The 25,451-nt window shown below is 33.7% G+C and overlaps 1 protein-coding gene and 1 long non-coding RNA gene across 4 annotated transcripts; one reads left to right on the top strand and one right to left on the bottom strand.

The window, feature by feature from the left end:
- Window positions 1-1,929: 1,929 nt before the first annotated feature.
- On the bottom strand, window positions 1,930-20,218 carry LOC142339172 (uncharacterized). Of its 3 annotated transcripts, none has more exons than XM_075388969.1 (2): window positions 19,815-20,218; window positions 1,930-5,375 (listed from the first exon to the last, which is right to left on the bottom strand). In XM_075388969.1, exon 2 carries the CDS (start codon window positions 4,914-4,916, stop codon window positions 2,313-2,315), a length of 2,604 nt encoding a protein of 867 aa, XP_075245084.1. In that variant the 5' UTR covers window positions 4,917-5,375; window positions 19,815-20,218; the 3' UTR covers window positions 1,930-2,312. The 3 variants fall into 3 exon arrangements, with proteins under 3 accessions (XP_075245084.1, XP_075245085.1, XP_075245086.1); XM_075388970.1 differs by having other exon boundaries at window positions 19,953-20,218; XM_075388971.1 differs by having other exon boundaries at window positions 1,930-5,331; window positions 19,953-20,218.
- A 149-nt stretch (window positions 20,219-20,367) lies between these two features.
- LOC142339173 (uncharacterized) lies at window positions 20,368-25,223 on the top strand. The gene is made up of 2 exons (XR_012759012.1): window positions 20,368-20,559; window positions 24,842-25,223. It is a non-coding gene; the product is annotated as an uncharacterized LOC142339173 (long non-coding RNA).
- Window positions 25,224-25,451: the final 228 nt, after the last annotated feature.

Here is a 25,451-nt window from a genome sequence, read left to right as displayed (position 1 = left end):
ATATTGATTGTCGCGCAGTCTTATTATTGCCAGGCATCAAATCAAAAGTTTCCTAATACCACATGGCATTATTTAAGTCATTGAGTAGTTTTGAATGGTAACATTTTTTTACAAACATCTATACGGAACGTCAAAAGTAAGTTAGTTTTACGAATTAGCAAGTTTACTCCAACTTGCAATCAAAGGTTGCAAAAGTGTTTTAGACCATTGACCTCTTTGCCAGTGTTCTTGCCTATATATGAATTTAAGATAATATGTAACGGTAACTAAACAGATACCCCAATGTAAAATTGACGTTCTGATTCCAAGTCTCATAAGAGAAGAAAAGTTTCCACGAAATTATTCTCTGTTCACATTTTTCTCTTTTTAATGTCTAACGCAAATGCAAACTCAATCATAGTTGAACAAACGTAAAAATCTCTCACATTTTGTGAAAGTTTCCTTTTCTTGTGAGACCTGAATTTATTCGCCAAATTTACATTGGGTATCTGCTATCTGGAAATTATTAAACCGGCAAGACCACTACGACTTACCAAGCCCAGATGATTAATGGAGCAAAACATTTTTCCGAATCTTTACAGCAAGTTGAAGTAAAAATGCTTCAGAAATTGAACTTTTGCTTTGTAAAACTAACTTAATTCAGATGTTCAGTTTGCTTTTGCATCTCATCTAATCATTTCATTTGGTAGATAATTCAATCAAAATGAGGATGAGCGGGGTCGGAAGTGCTATTCTTGAAAATTAATCGAATCAAGTTTATTATAATCGATTCAAAATTATCAATTTCTACGAGCAAAAATCACATTTTTTAGAAAAATTTGATTTCCTGCTAAATGATGCACACCTACTTCAATTTTTTTTTGAAATCAGAAAAACCGAAAACTCTTTAAGATGCTGATATTCTTGAATTTTCAACAAGAATAATTAATTTTATTAGTAATCATACATTTTAAAACTATTAACAAAATTTTTATTTGAGAATATTACTCTTGTCAAAGAACATTTTTTTTTGTTGATGAATAACAATTTGCTCATGGTGAATGAAGTTGCGAAAAATCTGTTTCTCAATAAAAAAGGATCATTTTCATTTGAAGAAAATTTTTTTGCCGAAAAAGAATTTTAGAAGCACTAATTTAACCGCTAAGGTGTGAAATTTGAGAACAAAAAATGCATCCCCTAAGCGAACCATTGCCATTACAAGAACTAAAGTATAAAGTGAACAACTTTAATAGAAAAAAGAGAACTGACTTTCTTGAACTCGCGGACAAAATACAAATTTGATCAGCACAAATATCACTTTCTTATTCAGTGTGCAATTTTGAGAAAGTTCACAAATTTTTCCTTTGTTTATCGGAAGCTGAAAATTTATCTTTCTCAGATTTATATCCTTGCCAGACTTGATAAAATTTCCCTTATCTTAAAATCCCGTAGAAATCTCTGTGTGTTACTCATAATAGCAAACTTGAGTCATTTTATTTGAAATACAGCTACAATCACGCTCTCAAATCTAAGTAATATAGACAAGCGATCTAGGGAATGTATGTTTTAAGCTTCAATTAATTTCCCAACCTCAAAATCAACCCCCCCCCCCCCCGGCCTCGACAACCCTCCCTCTTAAGACTTGTGACAACATATTTTGAGCAGCTGCTTTTGAACTCTTACGGATCGGTGACTTTTGTTCCGGTAGATTAAATTCGCTCGGCCTTCTATCCAATATTTCCGCTATTTTAACAATACTTGTTCACTTTGATGTTATGAACACCTAGTATTTCACGTGGGGTATGTCTACTCAATGTTTATGACTAGCTTGCTGATATTTTGATATTGAATTATTTCTAATAACAAGGCTAAGTTATGACAATTATCGCTTCAAGTTTGATAATCGGGGAAAAGTTAATATTGTTTCTAGCGCGGCTCTCAAACCGAAAAGCAAAATAAACAAGATAAATTATCTAAATAACTTGCAAAAAGGTTAAAATAACTAAAACTTACTAAGCGTAGGTAATAATATGAATAATAATAACAATGAAGTCTTGTTAGATAAGCGCACCAAATTATATAAAAAGAACAAAATTTACTTCAAATTTTGCGTATTTTTGCAAATAGATTTTGTCTACGAACACAGCAATTATAGAGGTTTATGAAAAAGCGGATCCATTCTTCTGTTTCACCCCCCCCCCCCATCGCAGTTGAGTGGGCATAAGCTTTGCCAATAGCATGCTGTATGTATGACAATCACTTAAATAGCGATTAAGGTTCAGAAACGGACATAGAAGGCGGGCGGGGGGGGGCAGAAAAGATCCCAAAAAAGTTTAGCAAAATCTGTGCGACATTACTTTGTGCTTGTCTAAGTCCGCTTGGGCTTGTAGCAAAAGCGCTTGGGTCGGTAAAGGTGAAGGCATTCGAAATTGTAAAAATTCCTTGTCGTCTGAATTATCACTCGAAAGTCTAATTTTTGGCGCCAAAATAGCCGCCGTTGCCGAGTCGTCTCCGGATTGGTATTCCTCGTGTGCGTTTCTGGTCTGGTTCGGGTAGGGACTATGACCAGTATGGGTTCTGGCAACAGTTCCCGTGTTGTAGCCGGAAGAAGCGCTGGATTCAATTCGGGGTTGGTGAAACGACCCGAATCGCAAAACCGAGTCGATGTTCGGAACGTCGTACAGTTCTTGCTGGTTCGGAGCTATTTTTTGATGATTGTTGGCCGAGTTTATCAAGATATCCGGAGTCCCCGTTGTAATAATGATAGGCGAATTTGGTTTCGCGATGACAGTCGAAGTGTATGATGTTGAGGGTGTCGGTCTCACGACCTCAGTAATGCTGTCAAAAATGGCAGGTTGAATAACGACACCATTCGGGTCACTTCGGTTCGACCCGGATCCGAATGAGTTCCGGCTTTGGAAAGCGTCGGGCGACCTAGTACTGGTAATGATCCTTGTCGAGGGTTGGAGTAGTGATGGTTGTGCGAGGCTTGATTTGGTCGAACTTTGAGGAACGAGGGAGTATAGCCGAGAAGGCGATGACGAACGTGAAGAATTGTGATCTTGAATCTCGTGCGGGAAAATTGTCGGCATGTTTTTTGCGCGCATTTCGCAGAAGGAGTCTGCGCAATAAATTGACTCGCTTTTGCGAACTGTAAAGTGCATGATTATGAAAATAGCAGATATTCCAATTACAACTAGGATTACAAATGATAAAATTGAAATTAGCAAAATAGTTGAGACGCTAATTTTGATCACATTTTCACCGGCACCACCGTGTTCTTGGGGTAATTGTACTATTGCATTGTTATCAAGTGAACACGGCCCGAAGTATTGAATACTCACCCTTTCAGGGGTAAAATCTTCACACGAATCTTTGAAAAACGCTGAAGGTTCGTTAGAAGCATCTCCTTCGGAAAAATACGAATAAATTTTGTTTATTTCGTTATCGACTGTACACAAAGACGCGTAATAATTGCCCAAACTAATATTTAACAGTAATGAGGAATCGATAGGCGTGAAATAATTGCTTAATAAAATATTTTCATACCTCCGTTTTTCTTCATCCGGAAAGGCTGTCCTCAAAATGCAGTTTATCAAGTTCAATTTGACTTCCATACTTCTGTCAAAGGAACGCATGGGAAAGTCAAAATTGATGGACAGAGCGTGATTTAACTCGCGTTTTGTGGCTTGAATTGTAACTTGGAATTTTATACACTCAGTTTTTAGTAAACTTGGTTTCAGACAAAAGGTATGGGTACCTTTTTCGGATTCTAAACCTACGATTGTAATTCTAGAATTTCCCGGATTCGTGGAATTATTAATTAGTTGAATCCATTGAGTTTTAGCCTCGCCAAAAGTCGTGCCCGAATGTCGTTCAGCTGTTGTTAGTAAATAGACTTTCTCGTTTTGGACTAAATAGGGTGAAATTGGAATAGTTAAAACCTGCCCTACATACATGGCAATATTCTCTTCAAACATGAAGTCCCAATTTATTTGGGCTTGAAAATTTGTCGTTGGTTTTTGCTGGGAAAAGTCAGCATTCGTTATGTCAGAGACCCCGTAAAACGATGTTTGAGGAACTTTTTCCCAGTTTTCAGAACTGCCCGTTTTCCACGGATCATCAGGCTTGTTATCGTATGTATATGCAATCCAATGAACGGCTTTCGGGCCTCCAAATTCGAGTTCTTTAACTTTCGTGAAAATTGTTTCCGAGGTTTTGCAAATTTGAAAGCAGTTTTTGATTACGACTCGTAAAGCAAGTCTTTCGGCATCGGTTGTTTGAAGTTGCGGCGCCGAACTTTGTTTTTCGCACTGTGTTTTCTGATAAAAATCGCGGGCAGTTCCAATTTTCAAATCATCTTCCGATAAATTAAGCTCGTTTTTCGAAGTGAGGTAAAATTTAATTTTGTCTTGTAGTTTGAGAAAGTTATAATTCATGTTGAACAGAATTGTTACCAAATATGGGTGCTGGCTAATACAGTTTTCTTCGAAACTATTTTCGGATATATTTTTGAGGGATAATTTGTCAGCTAAATTTGTAGGGTCACTGTTAAGGACTTTAATTTTAAATATATGGGAACTAAGCTCGTCTTTGTCATAATAAGATGCGATAACTTTGATATGAACATTGCCTACGTCATTATACCCTGGTAAACCGATCAACTCTCGAGATTTTTGGTCAAATTTCAACCAAGTAGGGAGGGGGGTTTTGGGTAACACGTGAACATCTATCGATTTTATGTTCGTCGAGTGAAAGGTTGAAATGGGAAGTATAAATCGAAATAGGGTTCCGAAATAAACGGATTGATCGTCGATATGATAAGGGCTTTTCAAAGCCGCGGCTGTCGGTTCTCCACTTGTTTCTGAATAAACAGCCACAAAAAATTGAACAAAAATTACAAATTTGAACAAAAAATTGTTCAATCCCATTGTCATAAAAATAGTTAATTAAGACCGGATTAACAGTTGTAAGAATATTATGGGTATAACTGGCTATAAATAGAATTTGTAAGATAAAATTTTGGATGAAAGTGGTGGGCGAATTTTGCTCAAATGCCCGGTAAATAAAAGGCTGCGCACAATAAATTCACGGAGATTTTACAAGATAAACAGGTTAGAAATCGCAAATCGCCGTCTGAAATTATTTGGCTGTTTTGGTCTTTATTGGAACTGGAAAATTGAGCATTTCAAATTGATAATAAAAGACAGATAACCAGATATCCGGGCGCATTTGAGGGAATGAGCGCCCCGTCGGGTTCAAGGGGGTGAAAGGATAATTTCGAGATAGGGCACCAATTGTTGGGTTAAATCCAGTGGTATTTGTTTGCATTTGGGCACAATATTAACCAGCCTATTAGGTTGTTTCTTTTCGGATTTCAACCCGGGTGATTAAATCTTTGAATTTGGTAATTTTGTTCCCTTTGGAGTGTGAGGCATGTTTATTTTAATATTTTTAACATTCTTCTCTTAATCTCTTAGCTTCAAATTTGAGCTATGTAGGGCAATTTTGTTAAGTTGAAAACAAGTGGGCTTAATACTTTAATGGAGTTGAAATATCCATCTTAAATGCGCCCCCGCAGGGAAATCAGTCGGGAAAAATAACAGGCTCTGCTAATCGTATATTAGCATGCAACACTGGTACATTTTTGTGACACAAATTAAATCAATTCGCCTTATGCGCGCAAGATGAACTCGTCCAGACCGAAATCCAAAAACCGGGGGGCAAATTATCCGGACAAATAAGTACTAAGGACACAAAATCATAACTTACCGCACATATAATTTATAATCTTTGTACCTCCGCCAAACTACTTATAACTAGGCTTTCTTCTAACTTGAGTTAGTAAGTTCAAAATCTTTTCAAATTAGCTCACGCTGGCAATTTCAAACTAAAAATGTCGCGAATAAATTCAAGCCAGGTTGCACCTCTGGCGCGGATGTTTTGGTTTTGGTTGGACTCCTTTCGAATTTACGACCACCTGAAAAAGTAGCAAGACGGCACTGATTATTTTGATTAAAATGGGGACAATAAATATTTTATCTGGGTTTTGTTTTCATGATCGACCCTTGGTCTTGTAAACACGGCACGGGTTGCAACCAATTTTTCCAAATACGTTCAAATTGCCCGGAATATAAACCTATCTCGGTGTAAAATTGGTTATAAGTATAAACTACTAACTGTAACTGTGAAAAGACCAAAGCACTAAGCGACTTTACTTGCCTTTTATTACCTCTCAAATTGATAACGAATGCAGCTCATCAAAAATTCAAATTGCATTTGTAAACTACATTAAATATCCTATCGAATTGCGTTTTGCATCCGCTGAGAATGTGTAATATGTTAGATTAAGTAAACACGTGAATAAATACCCTAACAAGGTGAACACAAAATAAATTTCAACAGCCTGGGAACAAAAAGAAAAGCAGAAAACAGGTCTAAAATGCCGGCTGTTTGTTGTCGCCAATATATGAAAAGACCCAAAAAATCTGAAAATACAGTCAATTGATTATTTGGGTCAAGTCAAAAGTGATGAGTAAGAAAAAGGATGAAATGAGCGATTTATGAGGTGCGTAATTTACTAGTAAAAATTAGTAATAATGGGAGTTAACTAGTTCATAACTAAGCGGCCTTGGTTATTGATTGCATATTACAGGGAAGTGTGAATGACAATATCAAAGCAATCAGAACCTGTCACCCGAATCTGCGCTCAATGCTTTATTTCTGTCCTCCAGGGAGGGGGGGGGGCAAGGGAATAGACAAGGGGTGGGGGTGAAGGGGAGGTGATTGGGAAAAGCGGTGAGATCAAAAATTATTAGGTTTTTCACACATTTCCATATTTACCCTTATAAATTTAATTTCACACTTTTTACCTGCGAGTCATTATGTCACGGTTGAGACAGAAATATTACAAGGACAAAACAATTTGGAATAAATTTGTTTTTTTTTTTCAAATGAATAATTTGCTTGAGGTGTGGTCTGAACGGGTAAAAATCCGCCCTCAATTTTTCCTAAAACTGAAAGCCTTTGATTATGAGTACAAAACTAAGCTCGAAAATTGGAATCGGCGACGTGCTGAAACTGCTTGAAGTGTATATATTTTGAGCAAGGGCGGAGGATATGAGGCACAAGCAATTTTTATGGTTATTAGGTAAAAATATTCAACCAAAAGTCTGTTTGCCCTAAATGAAAACAAATTAGAAGGCTCGAAGGCTACAATTAACAATTATGAGCTTATTTAGCGATATAACATAATCAACTGTTGTCCTTGCGTTCCTCGTGGAATTGGTTAAAATGACTCACAATAATAATAATAATAATAATAATAATAATAATAATAATAATAATAATAATAATAATAATAATAATAATAATAATAATAATAATAATAATAATAATAATAATAATAATAATAATAATAATAATAATAATAATAATAATAATAATAATAATAATAATAATAATAATAAATTTAGATAAATTTATCGAAAAACGGCGTTCAGGTTGCCTAGAAACACCTGCACAGGAAAGTTCCCCAACTCCGGTCAAACTGCTAAACTATCATTTAACGAATCTGAGGAGGAATATAGTAAATGATTGCAGACTGCTGATTTTAACCCAGCCTTTTATCCTAGTATAAATAGTAATCCGGAAAACAGACAGGTGTTTTTATGGCGTGTTATTATGAGGAGTATAGACAGCTGACTAAGTTATAGAGTCAAGTAGATTTTCAATCGCTGCTTTGAAGTACTTGAGTTGGTGCTGATTATTTCTTACTTATCGTTTCCTCTGAAAATATATATTTGAAGGCCATAAAAATTGCGTTTGCTAAATATCTAATCCTGCAACTATTTCCTTTTATCGACTAGAATATAACCAACCATTTGCAATTGAAAATAATGGATATGTATTAATTATAATTTTTAATCCCGCCTCTTAATAGGTTATATGAACCATTAGTCCACAAACACGCATTAGTTTCTTTTAAAAAAGTCATTTGAAATCAAGCGAGGAGGCTTCGTAAGGTGCGTTTGCACATAAAGTTCCGACTCTGCTCATCCACATTTTTGTCTTAATAGTCTACCCAATGAGGAAAAAGAGATAGAAAACTTTCAAAAATTCAAAATTTGTTCAAAGAATTTGCACAAAATGAATAAATTAATGTCGCATTATATGGCCATTGGGACCTGCCCATGAGAATAGGAGACAAGACAAGCTTAAGTTTCAAATAACAACAAAAGTAATTGCACTCAAAGGTCAATATCTGTATTTAAAAGAAGTTACAATAACAAAATTAAAATGGTATCAAATAAAACCTAAACAAGATAAAGTTGTGCTGCACAAAAAGGTCATAATCCTAACTTTAATGAGACTCTGCAACAATTCGACAAAAGCAGCAGAAAAGGCAAAGTTCAAAAATATGTTTATAGCTGAAAGTGATTAAAACTTTCAGCTATAAACTTTCAGTTTTGTTTATACATATATATGGAAAGGAATTGAGATATTTCAACACCCGGATTATGTCGAACAACTGCAAAAATGACGCCAAATACTGTAAAAATTAGAAAATCTAATGGGTTTGTGAGAGAAAGATGTAGCAGCCATCAAAACATTTTCACCAAAAACTTTCAGTAGATTCCATTGCACATTCCACAGGCCCTCCATTAGAGCTGTCAAAAAGATGATAACTTGTCAAGCAAACAAAAAGTACTGCAAAATTGCGCAAACATTTAAACACTAAACCGTTTGTTTTTTGAAAACTGGTAGTACCAAAGCCAGGAAATCATTAGTTAAAAAAACAAAAAATAAATTTCATTATTTCGTTTAAAAAAAATTAAATTGTTTTCACAGAGAAATAGCTACGAATTGACAGAAGTAAGATCAAAAAGATGCAAAGCTCAAAATTTCAAATGTTCCTTTCCAATAAAAAAATATACAAAGTCACAAGACCCATTAAAGATCAAATCAAATGAAAACATCGTTTACTTTTCATTGTATCAAATAAAGACGCCAATCGGATTCAACTTCTAATTGAGACTTAGTCAGGAGACTGTTAAAAAAACAAAATCATGCAAAATATAAAGTTCAATTTAGGTTTACAGAAACAATTTGTAAATCAATGAAAACAAAGACCTTTTTTTCAAAACCTAATATATATTCAGTTCATTTGAGCTCATTTTCAGGCAAACGGGTTCTGAATGGATGAAAACTCAATTTGAAGTCATTCTCAACATCAATTTACATAAAAAGATACGAAAAAAAACTACAACAAAAAATACGAAATATTTTGAAAAATTATCACGCCCCAAAAATCCGATAAGTTTTTTACTGCAAGAGAACAACAAACTCACGAAGATAACAAATTTAGCCCTGATACAGCTGTCCGTCCAACTCAAACACTTAATTTTTCCAAATATTTGTGACCGGGATAATTTGGCACATCCAAAAATTTCAATATAATAATAACAAATGATTCTTTTAAATTTAAATATGTTGTGTCAGCATTTTTGCAGTTTAAAAATGTTGTGTCAGCATGCTGTGTCACCAGGTCTCTATTTTGTGCAAATTTAAACAAACTACGCTAAGAAAGTGAACTTTAGGTTCATTTTTTAAGACAAATTCTGTAAATTCAAAAAATTTAGCTAAAATGTTACCAAACAATTTGGAAGAAACCATTCAGCAGTCCCTCCTCTGTCATTAAAGATGAAACCAATAACACTGTTGTTGATATATTGAACAAATTTTGCGCCGAAAATGACCAAAAATTGGTGAAAAATAACGGAAAAAGTTAATAAAAACAACGGACATCTGCCTACGGTTCACAAAACTTTGAACTTCGATAAATATTAAAAGGAATTTGAAAAAATCTTTTGAATTATATTTTCTATGCAGGAAAAGCTTTTAAATTATACCACTGACAACTCTCCACAATAAATATATCGATCGGCTAAAATTGACTGAACAAACCCCCCCCCCCGCCGCCGCCACCGCCGCCGCCGCCACCGCCGCCAAGTTCACAAATACTAAATTTTTGGTTTTGATTACTCTGATTGTAATTTTTTTTCGTTTGACATGAAATCACAAATGATTTTAAATTAAATACAAATGAAATTATTTGAGCCATGATTAATTGTTTTATAAAAGCAAGAAGTCAAAGTGTAGAACAAAATAAACTGCTTGATTTGCCTAACGGAAAGCTTTTGCACTTCCGATAGCAAATCTGTTATTTATCTCTTATTCCATCTTTTTTTTTTTAAAAAACGTAAATTTTCAAATCAAAAGATGGTAAGGCACACATCATGGTCTACGTCAAATTAACACTCCACGACTTGGGAATTGAAACATATGAACAAAAAAACTTGGTAACATATTGTTCCTATATTGAATAAACAATTTGCAATTGGTGGGGTTTCAAACATCAAACTTTTCACACAATAATTACCCTTTACTAAAACCATAAGATGAGTATCAAAGATTGAGCATTTTATCGTTCAAATCAGTTATGAGCAGATTATATTTTGAAGACAGCAAGGCTATTTGACAACAACTATGCTCAATTCTGCGAAAAAAAAATCAGCTCGATTAAAATGTTGTTCAGTGATAAACCTCAAATGACTAAAATGTATTTAATGGGCAATTTTTAAAACTATCTGATACTTAGCCCAAACAATTGAAAACAAATCTCATCTGGTGCTCAATTAGCAGCAAATCTCCCTGTTAGTTTTCAATAACTTAACCACAAAAAAATGGTCTGCATTCTTTTTTTCAAAAATTTACTGTCAGTCTGCCAGTTTGATCTTTCTTGTTAACAAAAACTGACTAAACTATGCTGGAAATAAACGTTTGTGAGAAACTAGCAGCGTTAGAACAAAAACGTTTTAATGTTGAAACTGAAATGCAAAAAATAACTGTACCAGCTTTAGGACTAGGCAAAATGGTGAATTTTTGAATATTTTGTCAGTTGTAAAGATCTTGTCTGTTGCGAAAAACTTGACAGACAAAAATTATTCTACAAAAAATCTTGGAAAAATTTTCTTTACATGTTAATGACAGAGATCAACTTTTAAAGTACATTTTCCAAAATTCAGACGTTTGATAAGGAGTCGGAGAAGACAATTTAGAACATTGTTGCAAATTTTTGAGGCTCTTTGCAGCTCTGTACATATGGAATAGTATGTACTTTTAACCAAAATCTGAGGAATTTAAATTTAAGTTTTCAAGAGAGAGGTTATTTGGGGGTTGAGAATAGTAATCCAAATTTAGAGACCAATTTCTGGCAACAAAAAATTTTTCAGGAGGATACGCCAACAGCCTTGAAAAAACGTCAGAGTGGGTCTCTAAAATCCACTCTACGTTGTAAGATAAACAAGCTTTAGTATTTTTCTCACGTTTCGAAAAAGCACGAGCACTTTTCGAAACAAAAGAAGACTACCGGACTATTAACCATTAACCAAGCACAATGGGAAAAAAAGTAAAAAAAAAGTGTTCATCAAAAGTTTTCAACAGCAATTGGGGCTTTAAGGAAGAGTTTTCGAAGACGAAAAAGATTATTCTAAACAATAATAGTTTGCAAGTCCTTTGACATGCCAATTTTTGTGATATAGTGTATATTTTGACAATTAGCATCAAAATTGCACACTCAACAGCATCACTGATTTTTTTAAAACCAAATTTCTAAAAAGTTTTTGGAATTTTCTTTTCCTAAAGTCTACAAAAACTCGCTTAACACTTTGTCGGATTAATTAATAACTGAAGAATTCATTTGGTTTTACACTTTGCATTTTGAACAAATTTGTGTTTATAGGTGATAATTTCTAATGGTTTTTTGAGTAATCAAGATGTATCAAGTCTGTAGAGAAAAAGTTGTACGAGACCGCAATATACAATCTATACAGAAAACTCATTTGAAGCTGGGTGATATATTAATAATAATAGTTCAATTATCGACCGATCGAAAATATTAACTTGCTATAAATATATCTTGGATAAGCTATATTGCATATATTAACCGGTTAACGGATAGATAATATAAAATGGAGCAAAAATAGGGATAGAAATTTGATGGCTGAAATTAAAGATGGCTCTTCAGATTTTAATCTTTTCCAGCATTTCACTGGAGGCTTACCATAATTCTATTCTGGTTATAATATTGTGCCCAACTGAAAAAGCGAAGCAAGCCTTCAACTAAAATAGCCGGGCAAAATCGGCGTGGTTTGAATTTCAAAGTAATTTTTTGTTATGTTAACGGTCTCTATTTCCCTTCCAAATGCAAATAATAAATAGAAAATTTCTACTAGCCTACGTAGTAAATTTTTATAATGGTAAATTTAATGAACTTGAGCAGCGACCAAAAATTTGTGTGTCTCGAAAATGGTACATTTTATTGTTGTTTTGTTTACTGTTAGCTGTGGACAAACAACTGGTGATTTTGTTCAAAGTTTTCTTTGAACAAAATGGGGAACAATAATTGCAAAAAGATTCCCATAAATCCAGAACTCAGTAAGAAGAAGAAAGAATGAAACAAATCCCGTGCAATACGAGCATTAAATAAGCTGTAAAAATGGAAATATTGCAAACGTGAAATGATTTAAAATTCAAATCAGACAAAGCCGTCTCTTAGCATCCTTCTGTTTTCAAAATATTCTTACAGATTATAACCAGTCAACTTAAACCCTCCCCCACCCCACCCCGTTAAAAAACCTCACTTACAAATACAGTGATATTTTATCTTAATCCATAATCAATCCTAACCCCCCCCCCCCAAAAAAAAAAATCAGAATCGGATGCTAACTTAATAAATCAAATGGGTGATGTTACACTAAACATTTCACGCTTTGATCATTTTTGCGATGTCTGAATGGAAATCATGTTGGCTGGGAAAAGGGGCAACTTTTTAATCTACTTTTAGGAATAAATTATTACTTGGCTTCAAAATGGCAGCCAAAAGGTTGCAATTGCATTAAGATGGTGTCCCTCGTAGGCATCTTAGCTCAAATGGAGGGAACAAAGTCATTTTAATAGGAGTTAGTTTGTTAAGGGGGTAACACTCCCCCCCCCCCCCGCCCCACTCCTTTTCATTCTCTCCTTTGATGGTGCCTATTTCCTCCTCAAAAGGTGACCAGAAGTGGTTTAAATTGCGACTGTTGGTAAAAAAATAGCCAGCTCGAAATTTGAGCTATTTGAACCCCTCCCGCGCTGTATCAAGATTCTAGCAAGTTCAGAGAGTATTTTTAATTGCAATTCGAAAAAAAAGAATATCAATCTCAAAAAACGACAACTCGAAATACAAGACAAAATGGACAACATTTCCAGCGAGTCGCTAAATGTATTTCATATAATAATTGTCTAAATTTCAGCGTATAACTCTGAATTTCAACGCAAAAAAAGGCATCAAATTTTAATGAAAACAAATTTTCTGAAAAAACACTGTGAGAAATTGAAGATTTTTAAAAAGTTAATTCAATTGATGAGTGGAACGATACGAAGTAATTCATAAATTAGCTCTGATTCTCTCAATACAATTATATATAACAAATATTGGTTCAATAGAAACCATAAATTTTCAGAATTATTATCGTAATTTTATCAACGTTTTCAATTGGCATATTTGTATTACCCCAGCTTGGCAAGACTTAAAACAGGTAAAACATGCATTTTGTATTGACTCACAAAGCGTTAAAGTTTGTTATTTTGATTTTTCAAAGTTTTAAGTTCTTCGCAAATTTGTGATGTCAGGTACGCGCGCCGTTTGATGTAAAGTTGTGTAAGTCAGTAGACATTTGTGCTTACATGTGACTCAAACCTTAATGGTTGAATTAGATTCTGATATTTTAAACGAGAGGCAACTAAGAGCAGCGCAAAATAAACTAATTTTATCTCAAAATCGAAAATGAATTTTGAGTTTTTGGAATTACTGCACGACGTCTTGAGTAGAATAGGGAAATTTGTGTGCTAATGTGCTGACTAAATTACCACTAACTTTAATAGAACATCAGAAATTTGTTTCGATCTTGATTAAGCTTGCTTATCATTAAAACTTAAAATATAGTACCCTCTAGAAGAATCCCCCTCCCTCCCTCCCTACCCCCCGAAAAAAAGCACTCGAAAAACAAACTAAAGGTCTAGAGAGTTATAGATGATTATATAAGAAAGGCCTGAATGGCTGTGAAAATGTGAGTAATAAGTTATAGTAATAAGTTATGACAATTAACATTAAAACGTAAAAGAAAGTAATGAGTAATCAGGGCGCCTCAATAAATTTGGACTTGGAAATTAATAAAAGGGAGAACAAAACTTAACAAGTGAACCTATAAAACTTAAAATCTAGGACACAAAACCTACTTAAAACTCTCTTTCTTTTAATAAGAATAGAAAACGCCATCAACTTTTAATTTCTGTGATCGCGGTTTGATTAAACGCATAATTGTTGTCTGAAATTTATAAGGCCAACGAGGTCGCTAACAGTTTCTGCAATAACTGCATAAATCTGGTCTCAATGAGAAAAAGATCTTTAAAACAAACAGCTCATTAAATTAACTGTTTTAAGAAGGACAGGATTGCTTCAGGTCGTACATGTGTTGCCTGGCTAACCAGTGAATCGTACAACTTCCAATTCATGCGACATTGAGAAGAGCTCGTTGCCGAAGGCAGGGGAAGGGGGGGTAAATATAATTCAGAATCAAATAACATAATCAGTTAGGTTCATACAACGTCTGATTTGCCAGAGTTCACGAGATTAAGCATAAAAAAGTTTTACTTCCGAAAAAATTATTTCCAAAACTAAATTATGAGCAAACATCAGGCGCTCGCACATAATTTAAAAAGTTATGGTCTCAAAAAGATACTCAAAAACAAATCCGAATAAAAACGGTCAACGTTTTGAGGAGGCATTCACAGTAGCACGTAAAAGAGTTCAGAAAAAAATCAAATTCATGCTCTACCTTCGTGCTGATTAAGATACTAGAACATTTTTCCACAATTATTGTGTAGAATGATTCGGTAAAATGAAGGAAATTGTTTCCTTTTTGCTTACCATTCAAGGAGTGTTTTTACAGGTTCTTGTCTCTAGTATATAGTATGTTAGGCGCAATTAAGGTAAATTAGCTGAACAAAACGCGCCTGATTTTTGTTACAGGTTACTCTCAAAATAACTCGATTTCTGTTGAATAATTTCTGTTGGAAATTCAAGAGAACTACATCAAAAGAAAAAAAATTAAATGATTTAAAGGTGATTAAGATAAACAAATCGCCAATCAAAAAAAATAATAACAACCAATACCGACTGAATTGTAGAATGTTTCAATGCAAATATTGTGTCTGAAAATCTCAGGCCGAATTTGATTGTGAAATTCAGCAATTCTAGTAGTACCATAAAAACACACCACTTACTGATTATATCTTTGTTGTTCCCACCCCACTTGTCCCCCACAAGTATTGTCGGAACAACAAAGACATAATCAGTTAGTGGTGTGTTTTTATGCTACTACTAGAAATGCTAATTTTCGCAATCAAATTTGGCCTGACATTTTTAGACATAATATTTGCATTTGAACATTCTAAAAATCAGTTGGCCTTGGTTATTATTATTATTTTTTCATTAGCCATTTATTTAACCTAATCACATTTAATTCATTAAACTTCTTTTAATTTTTCTTTTGATGTAGTTCTCTTGAATTTCCGACAGAAATTGTTCAACAGAAATCGAGTTACTTGCAGAGTAATCTGTAACAAAATCAGGCGCGTTTTGTTCAGCTAATTTACCTTGATTGCGCCTAACATACTTTATACTAGAGACAAAATACCATAATAACACTCCTTGAACTATTTACTAAAATGGGTTTTTTGTTCAGTCAATTTTTATATTCATCGTAGAGAAATGTGAGTGGTATCATTAAAAAGCTTGTCCAGCGAAGAATTCAAAACTACAGAGATTTTCCCTAAATTTCGTATTTTTTTGAGGAGTAATCGAGGTTTGAAATTCCCTTTGAGCTTGTGATATTCGGCATGCATTATTCTGTTAACGTATAGGGGAATTTTCATTCAAATTAAACTTTTTTTCTTATAAAATTTTAGTCCAAAATTACGTTTACGCTACAAATTTGAAGAATTTTGTATTTTTAATAACCGAAAAGCAATAAAAGGCTAGTTATGGTCTCATAGGGAATTTTACTAAAAAATAAATCGAATTCCAATTGAGAGCCGTTTTTTAACAACATTTTCATATTTTGTTCAAGTCATTTTGAGACTAGTCATCTTTTAAATCAAGTTTCCGTTAAGTACAGACCTCATTTACACTCAAATGATGCCCAATGACCGAAAAGAATCTCTCAAATTTTTTATGGCTGTTGAAAGAATCGCTCAGGTTTTATAAGGCTTCTTGTTTTGATCCTCTCTTTGAGGTTTGGAAAATTCTGTAGTGCTATGGCAATCTTGGTGCTAAAATTGCAATGGGCTTCTTTCGTATATCAACTAAATCTATCTAATGCTTAGAATTGACAGCTAATTGCCGTTACGGCTTCACAAAAACAATTTTTCGAAACTTTAATTTTACTATCAACTGATCATAAACCTATTCTTGTGAATTTTCAAGTCAGTCCAAAAAATGGCGGGACCAATATTTTTTTTAACGCAACCAACATTAATCTAATTAGCGGTTTTATTTTCTAACCATTGATTTTATGACTTTGATGCCAGAGTTTTTATAATTTTCAAAAAAAACTTAGATATTTTTCATATTTTTGATACCTTGCAACCTTACCATCTGATTCTAATGTTGACAGTTCCCATTGGCTTAGAAAACAGCTCAAATGATCACAGGCAAAAGTATCAGAGAAAAGTTTATGGTTTTAATGGCATGACGCTTCTTCCCGCTTTTTTTGTTTTTGACTGTATTTGTTGTCGTTTTCATAGTTATGAGACTAACCGTGATTATTTATTGATGACCTATGAAAAACAGATATCATTGCCTTCCAATCGAGGCAAGGTTGAGCTTATTTTCTGAATTTTTCAGAAAGCTATTGAAATTAAAGTGTTTGACACTATGGGTTTTTAAAACTTTGGACACTATGTGGTTTTAATATATTTGTTCAAATTTGTTCATTTTGAGTTAATATGTTACAAACAAACAATCCCATAACTGTTAAAAAATGAAATGAAATTCAAAATTTATTTACTGAATAATTCATATCTTGATGGCTTGGACACATTTCTCTCTCAATTTTTTCTTAACTTGCTGTTTTTGCTCGTTTTTTCCTTTTTTATGTAGTCGTAAACTATTTTTCTGAACGCTGAGAGTTCTCATACTTATCCAATTGATGATTGATTCAAAATATTCAATACCCTCAGTGTATAGCTGATAATTTTAAAGTTTCTGATTGTTGTTTTACATTTTTTAAAGCTTTTCAGTTTTTGTTGTTCTTTTTCTCAAATTGTAACTTATTCACATCACTTACAGTCCTATCCGCTTCCTTGTAATGCAAACTTTAAGGTGTTTATTGATACGGTGTTTTGACTGTTTCTTTGTTTGTTGAACAAAATGCGTTTTCATAATTACTTTGTTAGCGGTTAATAGTTGTGTTTCTGTTTGTCTTCTATTAGCAATTTCGCGTAATAATATATCCCTAAGATTTTCAAATGAAGCCCATGTGAACAAATCTAACCTTTCAGTATAATTTTAACTGATTTAGTATAAATAACAATTGCAATGAAAACATATTTTTCAGATAATTATTAATGATTTTAATTACCTAAAAAATTTGTGTTTTCGCAAATTGTTTGTATTTTTTTAGTTATTCTGTACTTTTAGTCCATTTATGTGGATAGGTATAACCATGGTCAGGTCCTATTGGTTTCCTAATGACCTTGGGCAAATTTATCTATAATTCTTTCTTTAAAAAAACTACGGGTTTTTAAGACATTTGAAGTTGTTTGGTTTAAAATGTTGATTTGTTTTTGAGTTTCGCCTCATAATTTCTTCTTTTTGTCGACTTGTTACCCAATCTCATTAGGGAAAAGTTCTATCTGCTTTGAAAGTATGAAAAAGTAAATTTGTGTAGTTAGGGTGTTGTGTGATTTGACGTTGATACTAGGTGTTTTGGGTTTTTGCTTGCTTCGTTTGTTTTTTTTTCTCGTCGAATTATTAATGGTAGACGTCGTGAGCGCTCTAATTAGGCATGGCATTATGTAATTCAATTAGTAGTTCGGGTGTGTAACGATTTCTTTAAACTCAAAGTTTTTTCCTTTTGTGTCCTTCCCCCAGATTATTGGGTGCATATTATTTGCACCTCCAAGACGCACGTGCCATATTTTTACATAATGATTTACAATGTGATGGCACTTGCTATGTAACTGAGGGGAGCATAACGTACGGGGGGACAAGTGGAAAAATATCCAATTATTTTGTGGTGTCATAAAACGACACCATTAGCTGATTATAACTTTGTATTTTGTTCAAACACAATCGTAGTCACATATTTTGTTGATGATAAAGTTATGGAGTTAGCTGTCAGCTATTTTGTGAACAAACTTGGTGGAAGCAAGACAAGAAAGACATTTACCAAGGTAAAATCTAGTTTAAAGTCACTTTCCATTACACCGTCCCATATAAAAGAAGGCTTTGATCAAATGATGCCGGAGCCAAATGACCATAAATAAGACGGTCCCATACCAAATTGGCATCTGATTAGATTGTCACATACATGGATAATCTCTGATCCATCCCAGAACGCAACAAAGATTGATCAGATATTACGCGCTTCAAAAATTCGCCGCACCCAAAATGTGTTCTAAATCACTTATGACAGGAAAGAAGTATTTTAAATATTTTTAGCACCGCAATTCGTTCAGATTTCAAAAACAATTTTGATGACTCGCTGGGTCCTGCCCACTATCCCCCCCCCCCGCATTTTAGTGATAACGTACGCCATGATGCAATATTTTGGTGGAAGGCTATAATGGTAAAAGCTTGACTCACGTGCACTTTGGATGAACAGCACATGCGTTAATGTATTTTACTCTAAAAATTAGTTCGGACCTACCTCTGAACAGACTCAAATTCTATCGAAGTCACTTTCTGCCAAATTATCACTGCTATCGAAAACATCGCTTTTGAGACCAAATACAGTGTAACAGTTTGTGGACTAGGGATTTACCTTGAAAAAAGTCCGGATCTACTCTGTTTAGCCCCCCCCCCCCCCACCGCCCCCAGTGTTTTTTACGGCCCCCAGTTACAAATTAAATGTTGTTATATAGCACGTTACTATGCAAATAAAGTAGCACGTGCGTCGGAGGGAGGGGGCGTAAAAGATACAAGCCCACTAAGCTGGGAGGCTAATACATAATAGATCCGAAAGTTCTTTTCAAGCAAATAGTAGGGGGATTTCAGTATATTTTCTGGAACTATTCTGTTCCAAAACTGATCACACCCATTTGCTCCTGAACCCACTTCTAATATAGCCTACTTAAGCTCAAAACTATCGATGATTAAAATATCCTGTTTTTTTTTGTCTTGGAGAGAGAAAAAACCCTCGAATTTTGAGCTCAAAGGTAACAGTTAGACACGTAGAAATTCGAGCAAGTTCATTCAGATGTCTCTTAGTTCTGGATCTGAATCCTAGGTAAACCTCAGATCCAAACTGCAAATTTTGCTTCAAAATTTACGCAGTTGGACATTTCCATATCATTTTTTCAACTTTATTCTTATTTTGAGATTTTTTGAAAAAAAAACTAAATTTGAGCTGATTGCAAAAAAATGAAATCATTGAGCAGAAATTGAAATTTCTTTGATCGCTTTCAATAAATTACTCATGTTTAGTTTTTAAGTTCGGGAACAAAATTACAAGTTATGGAAACTTTTCATTTTGTGTAAATTAAAGTTCGGAAAAAAACTAGAATAAGGGTTATAGGACCAATTGATGAGCGAGGAGAAACCAAAAAATATTGGTGAATTAGTCACAGCGCCAAGAAAAGAAACAAACCTTATTCACGATAATAATAATAAGCTATAAAACTTTGTCCGAGGTATAATGTTTAAGAAAGAATGAAAGATTTGAATATTGGTTTCGAATATGGCCTTTCTGAAGCTTAACTCTCAGCCTTACGACTCAAATAAAATGTTAATGAGAAGTCATAAAATGTTAAGTAAACGTCAATTATAACTCTGATTAAGTCCAATTAAATTTACACTTTATGATTGAAAAGTTAATATCAACAATTTGTTAGTTTATTTTGGCACCACCGGTGCCCATAGACAATGGTTAAGCACCACCAACCACTTATAACCCAGATTAGCTTAGTTATAACTAACTGATTAGAATGTTAGGATCTTTAGCTCTTATCTTATGATACTGTTTGCTGTTAATAATCATCAAACTTATAATCTCTTGAAATTCTCCCCTTTCTGGGCGGGTGATGAAACTTAGTACAGCAAAACATTTAAACAAATTTCACGTTTGTTTACTTTTACCAAATATTGCATGAATAGCAAGGTATGATTGAGCATTGCATTAATCAAATTTAGTCAACAAATCATCTTAACTTAATTCTGGTTCCGATCTTGAGAAAAGAGAAAGTGAAACGAAAACTGTAAGTATGCTACTTTTGGTTTCCATTATGCCGCCGATTGAAACTAGTTATAACTAGAGTGATAGGTTATAACTTATCGTAGGCGAAACATCAAACGCTTAATTGATTGGCCGGAAGTTCAATTTTCTAAGAAGGGTTAATATCAAATCAAGGCGCAGTTTTTGCCATGGACCAAAATTATGCAGAGGTGGGGACCAAATTTGTCGGACCATTTGGAATTTCCCTCATCGTAGGTTTTCAAAGCACGCATCCGCTCAAGACACAAAGCTTTGAAATTGGTTTTGTGAACCGATAACTATGCAAAGAGTTATAACTGTCAATTTCAATGATAGCATTGATTAATGTAAAAGGAATAATAGGCTGATTGGGGCACAACCATAAAATAATGTATAAGCCTCAGAAAGCATCAACTTTCTCTTCATCGTCTTGATCACTCCAGGCCACAGCCTTCGTATTTTTGTTTGTTTTACGTCAGATTGGTTCTTTCCGTTCGTTAATCCCTCGTCTTCAGGTGTTAAGGCATTTTTAGAGGATGTCTTTGCAGTAAATTCAATGAACCTATAAATCTTAACCAAAACTAAGCACGTTTTTACCGTATCTTACATGAATCTCAGCACATACTCGGCAGCGCATCTTTCACTTAATTTCAGCGCAGTTTCAATGCATTTCTTTCATAAGTTCTGCACATTTTCTTCAAAAAGTTTCGGTGCAACCCCAAAACTTAAAATTTGTCAAAAAAAATCGGGAAAGAGAACTTTTTTCCAGAGAAACTTCAGTTCTTTTCTTTACAAATTTCTGCACAATTACTAATGGCATTTATAAAAAATTTCAATTCAAAATATCTTAGGGATTCAAAAACTATAAAGCTAAGCTGAAAAAGAATTCTATTACGTCTCCAAACGTACACTTTTAGAAATTCTCGCCTTTTGCGGACATATGTGACGTTTTTTGTCACCTTTATCCACGTCTTGTCTAAACCTTGAATTGTGAACAAATGTGACGGTCAATGGGAGAAAAGAGTTACAAATTCTATCGCAATTGTAGGCATTTAGCATAAGCAACGCTCACCAGCGACGAAACCAATGTCCACAATTTTGAGCATGATTTATGCTTCAGTCTATATGAAATTATGGCTTAAATTATGTTTCATAATTAAATAATTAGATCAACACCGTTTTATTCTAATTTATCAGTTCTGACAAGTTTGGACTGATTGGCTAATTATGGAGAGGGCTAATTGGAAAAACGTTGATACAAGGATGTAAAATGGACGCACGTTTTGAATGGGTAATTATTTGGATATGAAAAAAGAGTTTATTAGATAAGTTGAATTGTTGATAATTTTAATAAACATTCCTCAGCGCTGAATATTTTTGTTTAACTAATTTATCCAAAATTTTACATATAGCTAGCTCAAATATGTATTAACTCATATTGGACCGGCGTTAAAATAGAGATTCAACATAATAATTGATCAACAAAATACAAATACAAGCACAAAAATTCAATCAATGAACAATATATACAGAATAAAACAAGAATATAACAAATAAAATTGATATAAAAAATAAATGGTTCAAAAACCCAACGAATCGCTATGAAATCTTTTGTTTAATAGTACATTCATACAAATAAATGTCTTTGTTCAGGATTGGAAAAAAGAAACCAATATGTTTAAATGTATAAAAAACCTCACTGAAACAGTTTTGAAATTAATTTAAAAAGACCCTCTTTGAAGCATTATCCTTTTTTAGCTATTTGGTGAAACCTTCAAATGGCAAGCAATCAGTACATTGGACAGTTCACTATTACAAAAACAAAGACAAAATGTTTCACGTTAAGAAAAAAAATCAGATCAAACCTGTATAAATCCCTCATCAACAAAAATTGTTCAAAGAGCTTTTGAAAAAAAAACTTTTTCTCATGTTCTAATTATATAATTCTTATCCTTTAGTTAGTGTTCAGTTCAGTGCTCAAAAAATGCAATCATTACAAAATTGGACCGCGCGAAGAACAATACCTTTTGCCAATTCTATTCAACTAGCTCACAAGCACGCTACGTTCCTAGGTACAAGGCTCTTTGTTACGTTCCTACCTACTATCAAGGTACAATTAAACTTGCAGAAACAAAAAACTAATGCTAAGTCAATTCCGCACAAAAAAGCATTTTTATAAAAGCGTTTCATCGGCATTATCCTTTAAATAAAAAAGCAGTTTAAAAAAATACACAAACATACCCGCGATCAAAAAAATATGGAAAACTTTCTTCATCAATGTAAACATTTGATTTTAATGAATAATATCAATTAAATTCAAAACTAGGCAAATGTAACAAACTAAAATCAAGTGGAGTAAAATATAAAAGGAAATTATCGTTAAATCAAATGATATCCGACATCAACTACATTGAATTGCATCAGGCATAGTGGATTAAGATAATCAAATTACTACACCGAAAATTAGACAATTTATCTCTGGATAGAGATTAAGCACTTTGAGGAAAGAGGTGAAGCTAAAACTGCGAAAAAATTGTTAGATTAAAAATATAGAAATTAAAAAATACTGTATTCGTAGACAATTTAAACGCGGAAATTGTTTGTTTTTACTGTGAGTTAGTGTGACGGATCATTTGTGTCAATTTGTGTATCAATTTGTGGTCAATTTTCGGATAATTTTGCCAAAATTTAGTCAAAATTATCCACAATTGCGGAAATCTATAAATTGTGGACAAATGTTGTTTCTACTGTCAGTGTTGTCCACACACTCTAATAAAACTAATCTTAAAACATGCCTGCGAATATTGCTTACAAGTTCGCGTAAATTTACTGTCGCTGGGAGCTGCTACATAAATGTAAGAACAGTGAGGAAGTTGCTCTTTTCATAACATTTGACTGAGACGCTTTTAAAATATGCTTAAATTCTATAAGGAAGGAGCTGAGTGTTCAAATTTTCCATTCCAACTGAACTTACAAGGGTAACAAGTTAATTTACCCAATTCACTCAAACAATGCATTTGGCCGTTTTCGTTCCATAATCTGATTTAAAAAATTAGCAGTCGATATCACATATGTCGAACATACATAATATCCATCACCATGCCTCAGTTGCCCCTGGCACCTGATATGAAACTATCTCAACCGGATATTAGACAGCTAATTTTCATTCGGATTACTGAACGAAATTATCAAAGTGCATTGGGTGTAATGGCATTGGTAAAATTGTCATGTAACTCTTAAATGATATCACAATACCAACAACTTAGAATGTGCGATGTTTTAATTTTTTCATTCAAATATCAAAAAGTCTTGCCCTAAGAAAAGATTAGAGTCAATAAAATTGAGTGAGCTCGGAGCTTAAGTTTTGGCAAATGTTTTTTTTCGGTTCCTGTACTACTTCATTTGATTCAATAAACTCCTGCTGAGATAACAAAAGTAGCGTGACTCCAGTCGAATAATATAAAAGCACAAAATCAACCGTCAGCAATCACACTTGTATACCGCAAGTTGCTTAGATATTTCTACATTCACCATTGACCTGAAACGTTTTCTTTTAGTCGTAGAAAAAATATTGAATTCTAATCACTTTAAGCAAAAAAATACCTAATGTCTGACTTTCAGAGACAATGGTTTGTGCCGTAGAAGACGTTAACAGTCATTAAACTCTTGTTTCTACGAGTTTTTTGCTGTATAATTATCAACTAACAATGATCATATTCTAACAATAAAGAGGAGAGGTTTCACTATGTAAATGTGATTTTTGACTAGATCTCTTTTATCTATTATATTTATATTTTTTAAGCTGCGGATTTGGTATGCGTCACTTTAATTCAAAGTTTTTTATCAAGTCAAGACGCAAAATCAGGAAACGCTTTTTGACTGTCCAAATGTCCTCCTGATGTGCGGGCTGCAATAATTCAAACAAATTTCAAGAATTATTCACGCACTGCATGATCTCTCACTACCAAATGAAAATGCTTTACATGAAAAATTATGGCAATCTAAATCCATGCAAAAAGCTGTTGAGAAAGTGAACTAATTAAACCAAGAACAGATTTAAAATGACTGGTTAAAAAATAAAACAAAAAGCTATAGTAATTATAAAGAGCTCTCTCTAATCACAAACATTATTTATAGGTTGTGATCGCAAATCTGTATCTCAACTCTTAGTCGGATGGATACTGGGGCTATTTTGTCTGGGCCAGTTTCTGTCTATTTCCATGGCACTGTTTTGTCTGGAACTATTTTGCCTGTTGTGTAATTACATTATAATTGTCACGTTTCAGACGTTGACAACTGTCATAGAAAGCATCATTTGAAATTCAACAAACAAGAATGGAAGTAACCAGTCTAACAATGTTCAACATCTTCCTTCTAACCCTGGCTCTCCTCATCAAACCAGTGGCCGCAAACGCTGCAACAGCCTTCGCCATCATATTTGGTTTGGGTACAGTGATTCTGATAGCTCTGGCTGGGGTTGGATACTATGCCAGGCAGAAGGGAAAGATATAATGGAGGAGTTATACCTATCTCTCTATTTTAATGAATTATAGTTCTTGGATGTCGTTGTTGTAACATTATAATTGCTAAGTTTTGAAAGTTTCACTGATCACAAATTTCACTAATTAGAAATACTCTCTTGACTAAAATTTTAAGATATATTTATCATACCTTTGTTTTAGCATAAGGTATTCGAACGAGTTGATTGAAATCATACAGCTTTCGGGAAAAATCAAATTTCTTTCGCTTGGAATTTCGAAAACTTTTTTAAGTTTTTAACTCACAATTAATTCCGTCTTTTTTTAATTTCCATTTATATTGAAAAAAAAAAGAAACAGCATGAAACTGTCTGACCAGATCTTATGAAGCATACCCGGAACACTCTGGAATCTACTC

The sequence above is a fragment of the Convolutriloba macropyga genome, chromosome 5 (genome assembly GCF_964194025.1).
Source record: "Convolutriloba macropyga chromosome 5, txConMacr16.3, whole genome shotgun sequence".
Classification (NCBI taxonomy): Eukaryota; Metazoa; Xenacoelomorpha; order Acoela; family Convolutidae; genus Convolutriloba; species Convolutriloba macropyga.
The sequence above is the reverse complement of the archived record's forward strand: the minus strand, read 5'-3'. Positions and strand labels throughout refer to the sequence as shown.

What these genes read in the sequence shown, in the direction of transcription:
- LOC142339172 (XM_075388969.1), bottom strand. Translation starts at nt 4,916, where the DNA reads ATGACAATGGGATTGAACAATTTTTTGTTCAAATTTGTAATTTTTGTT.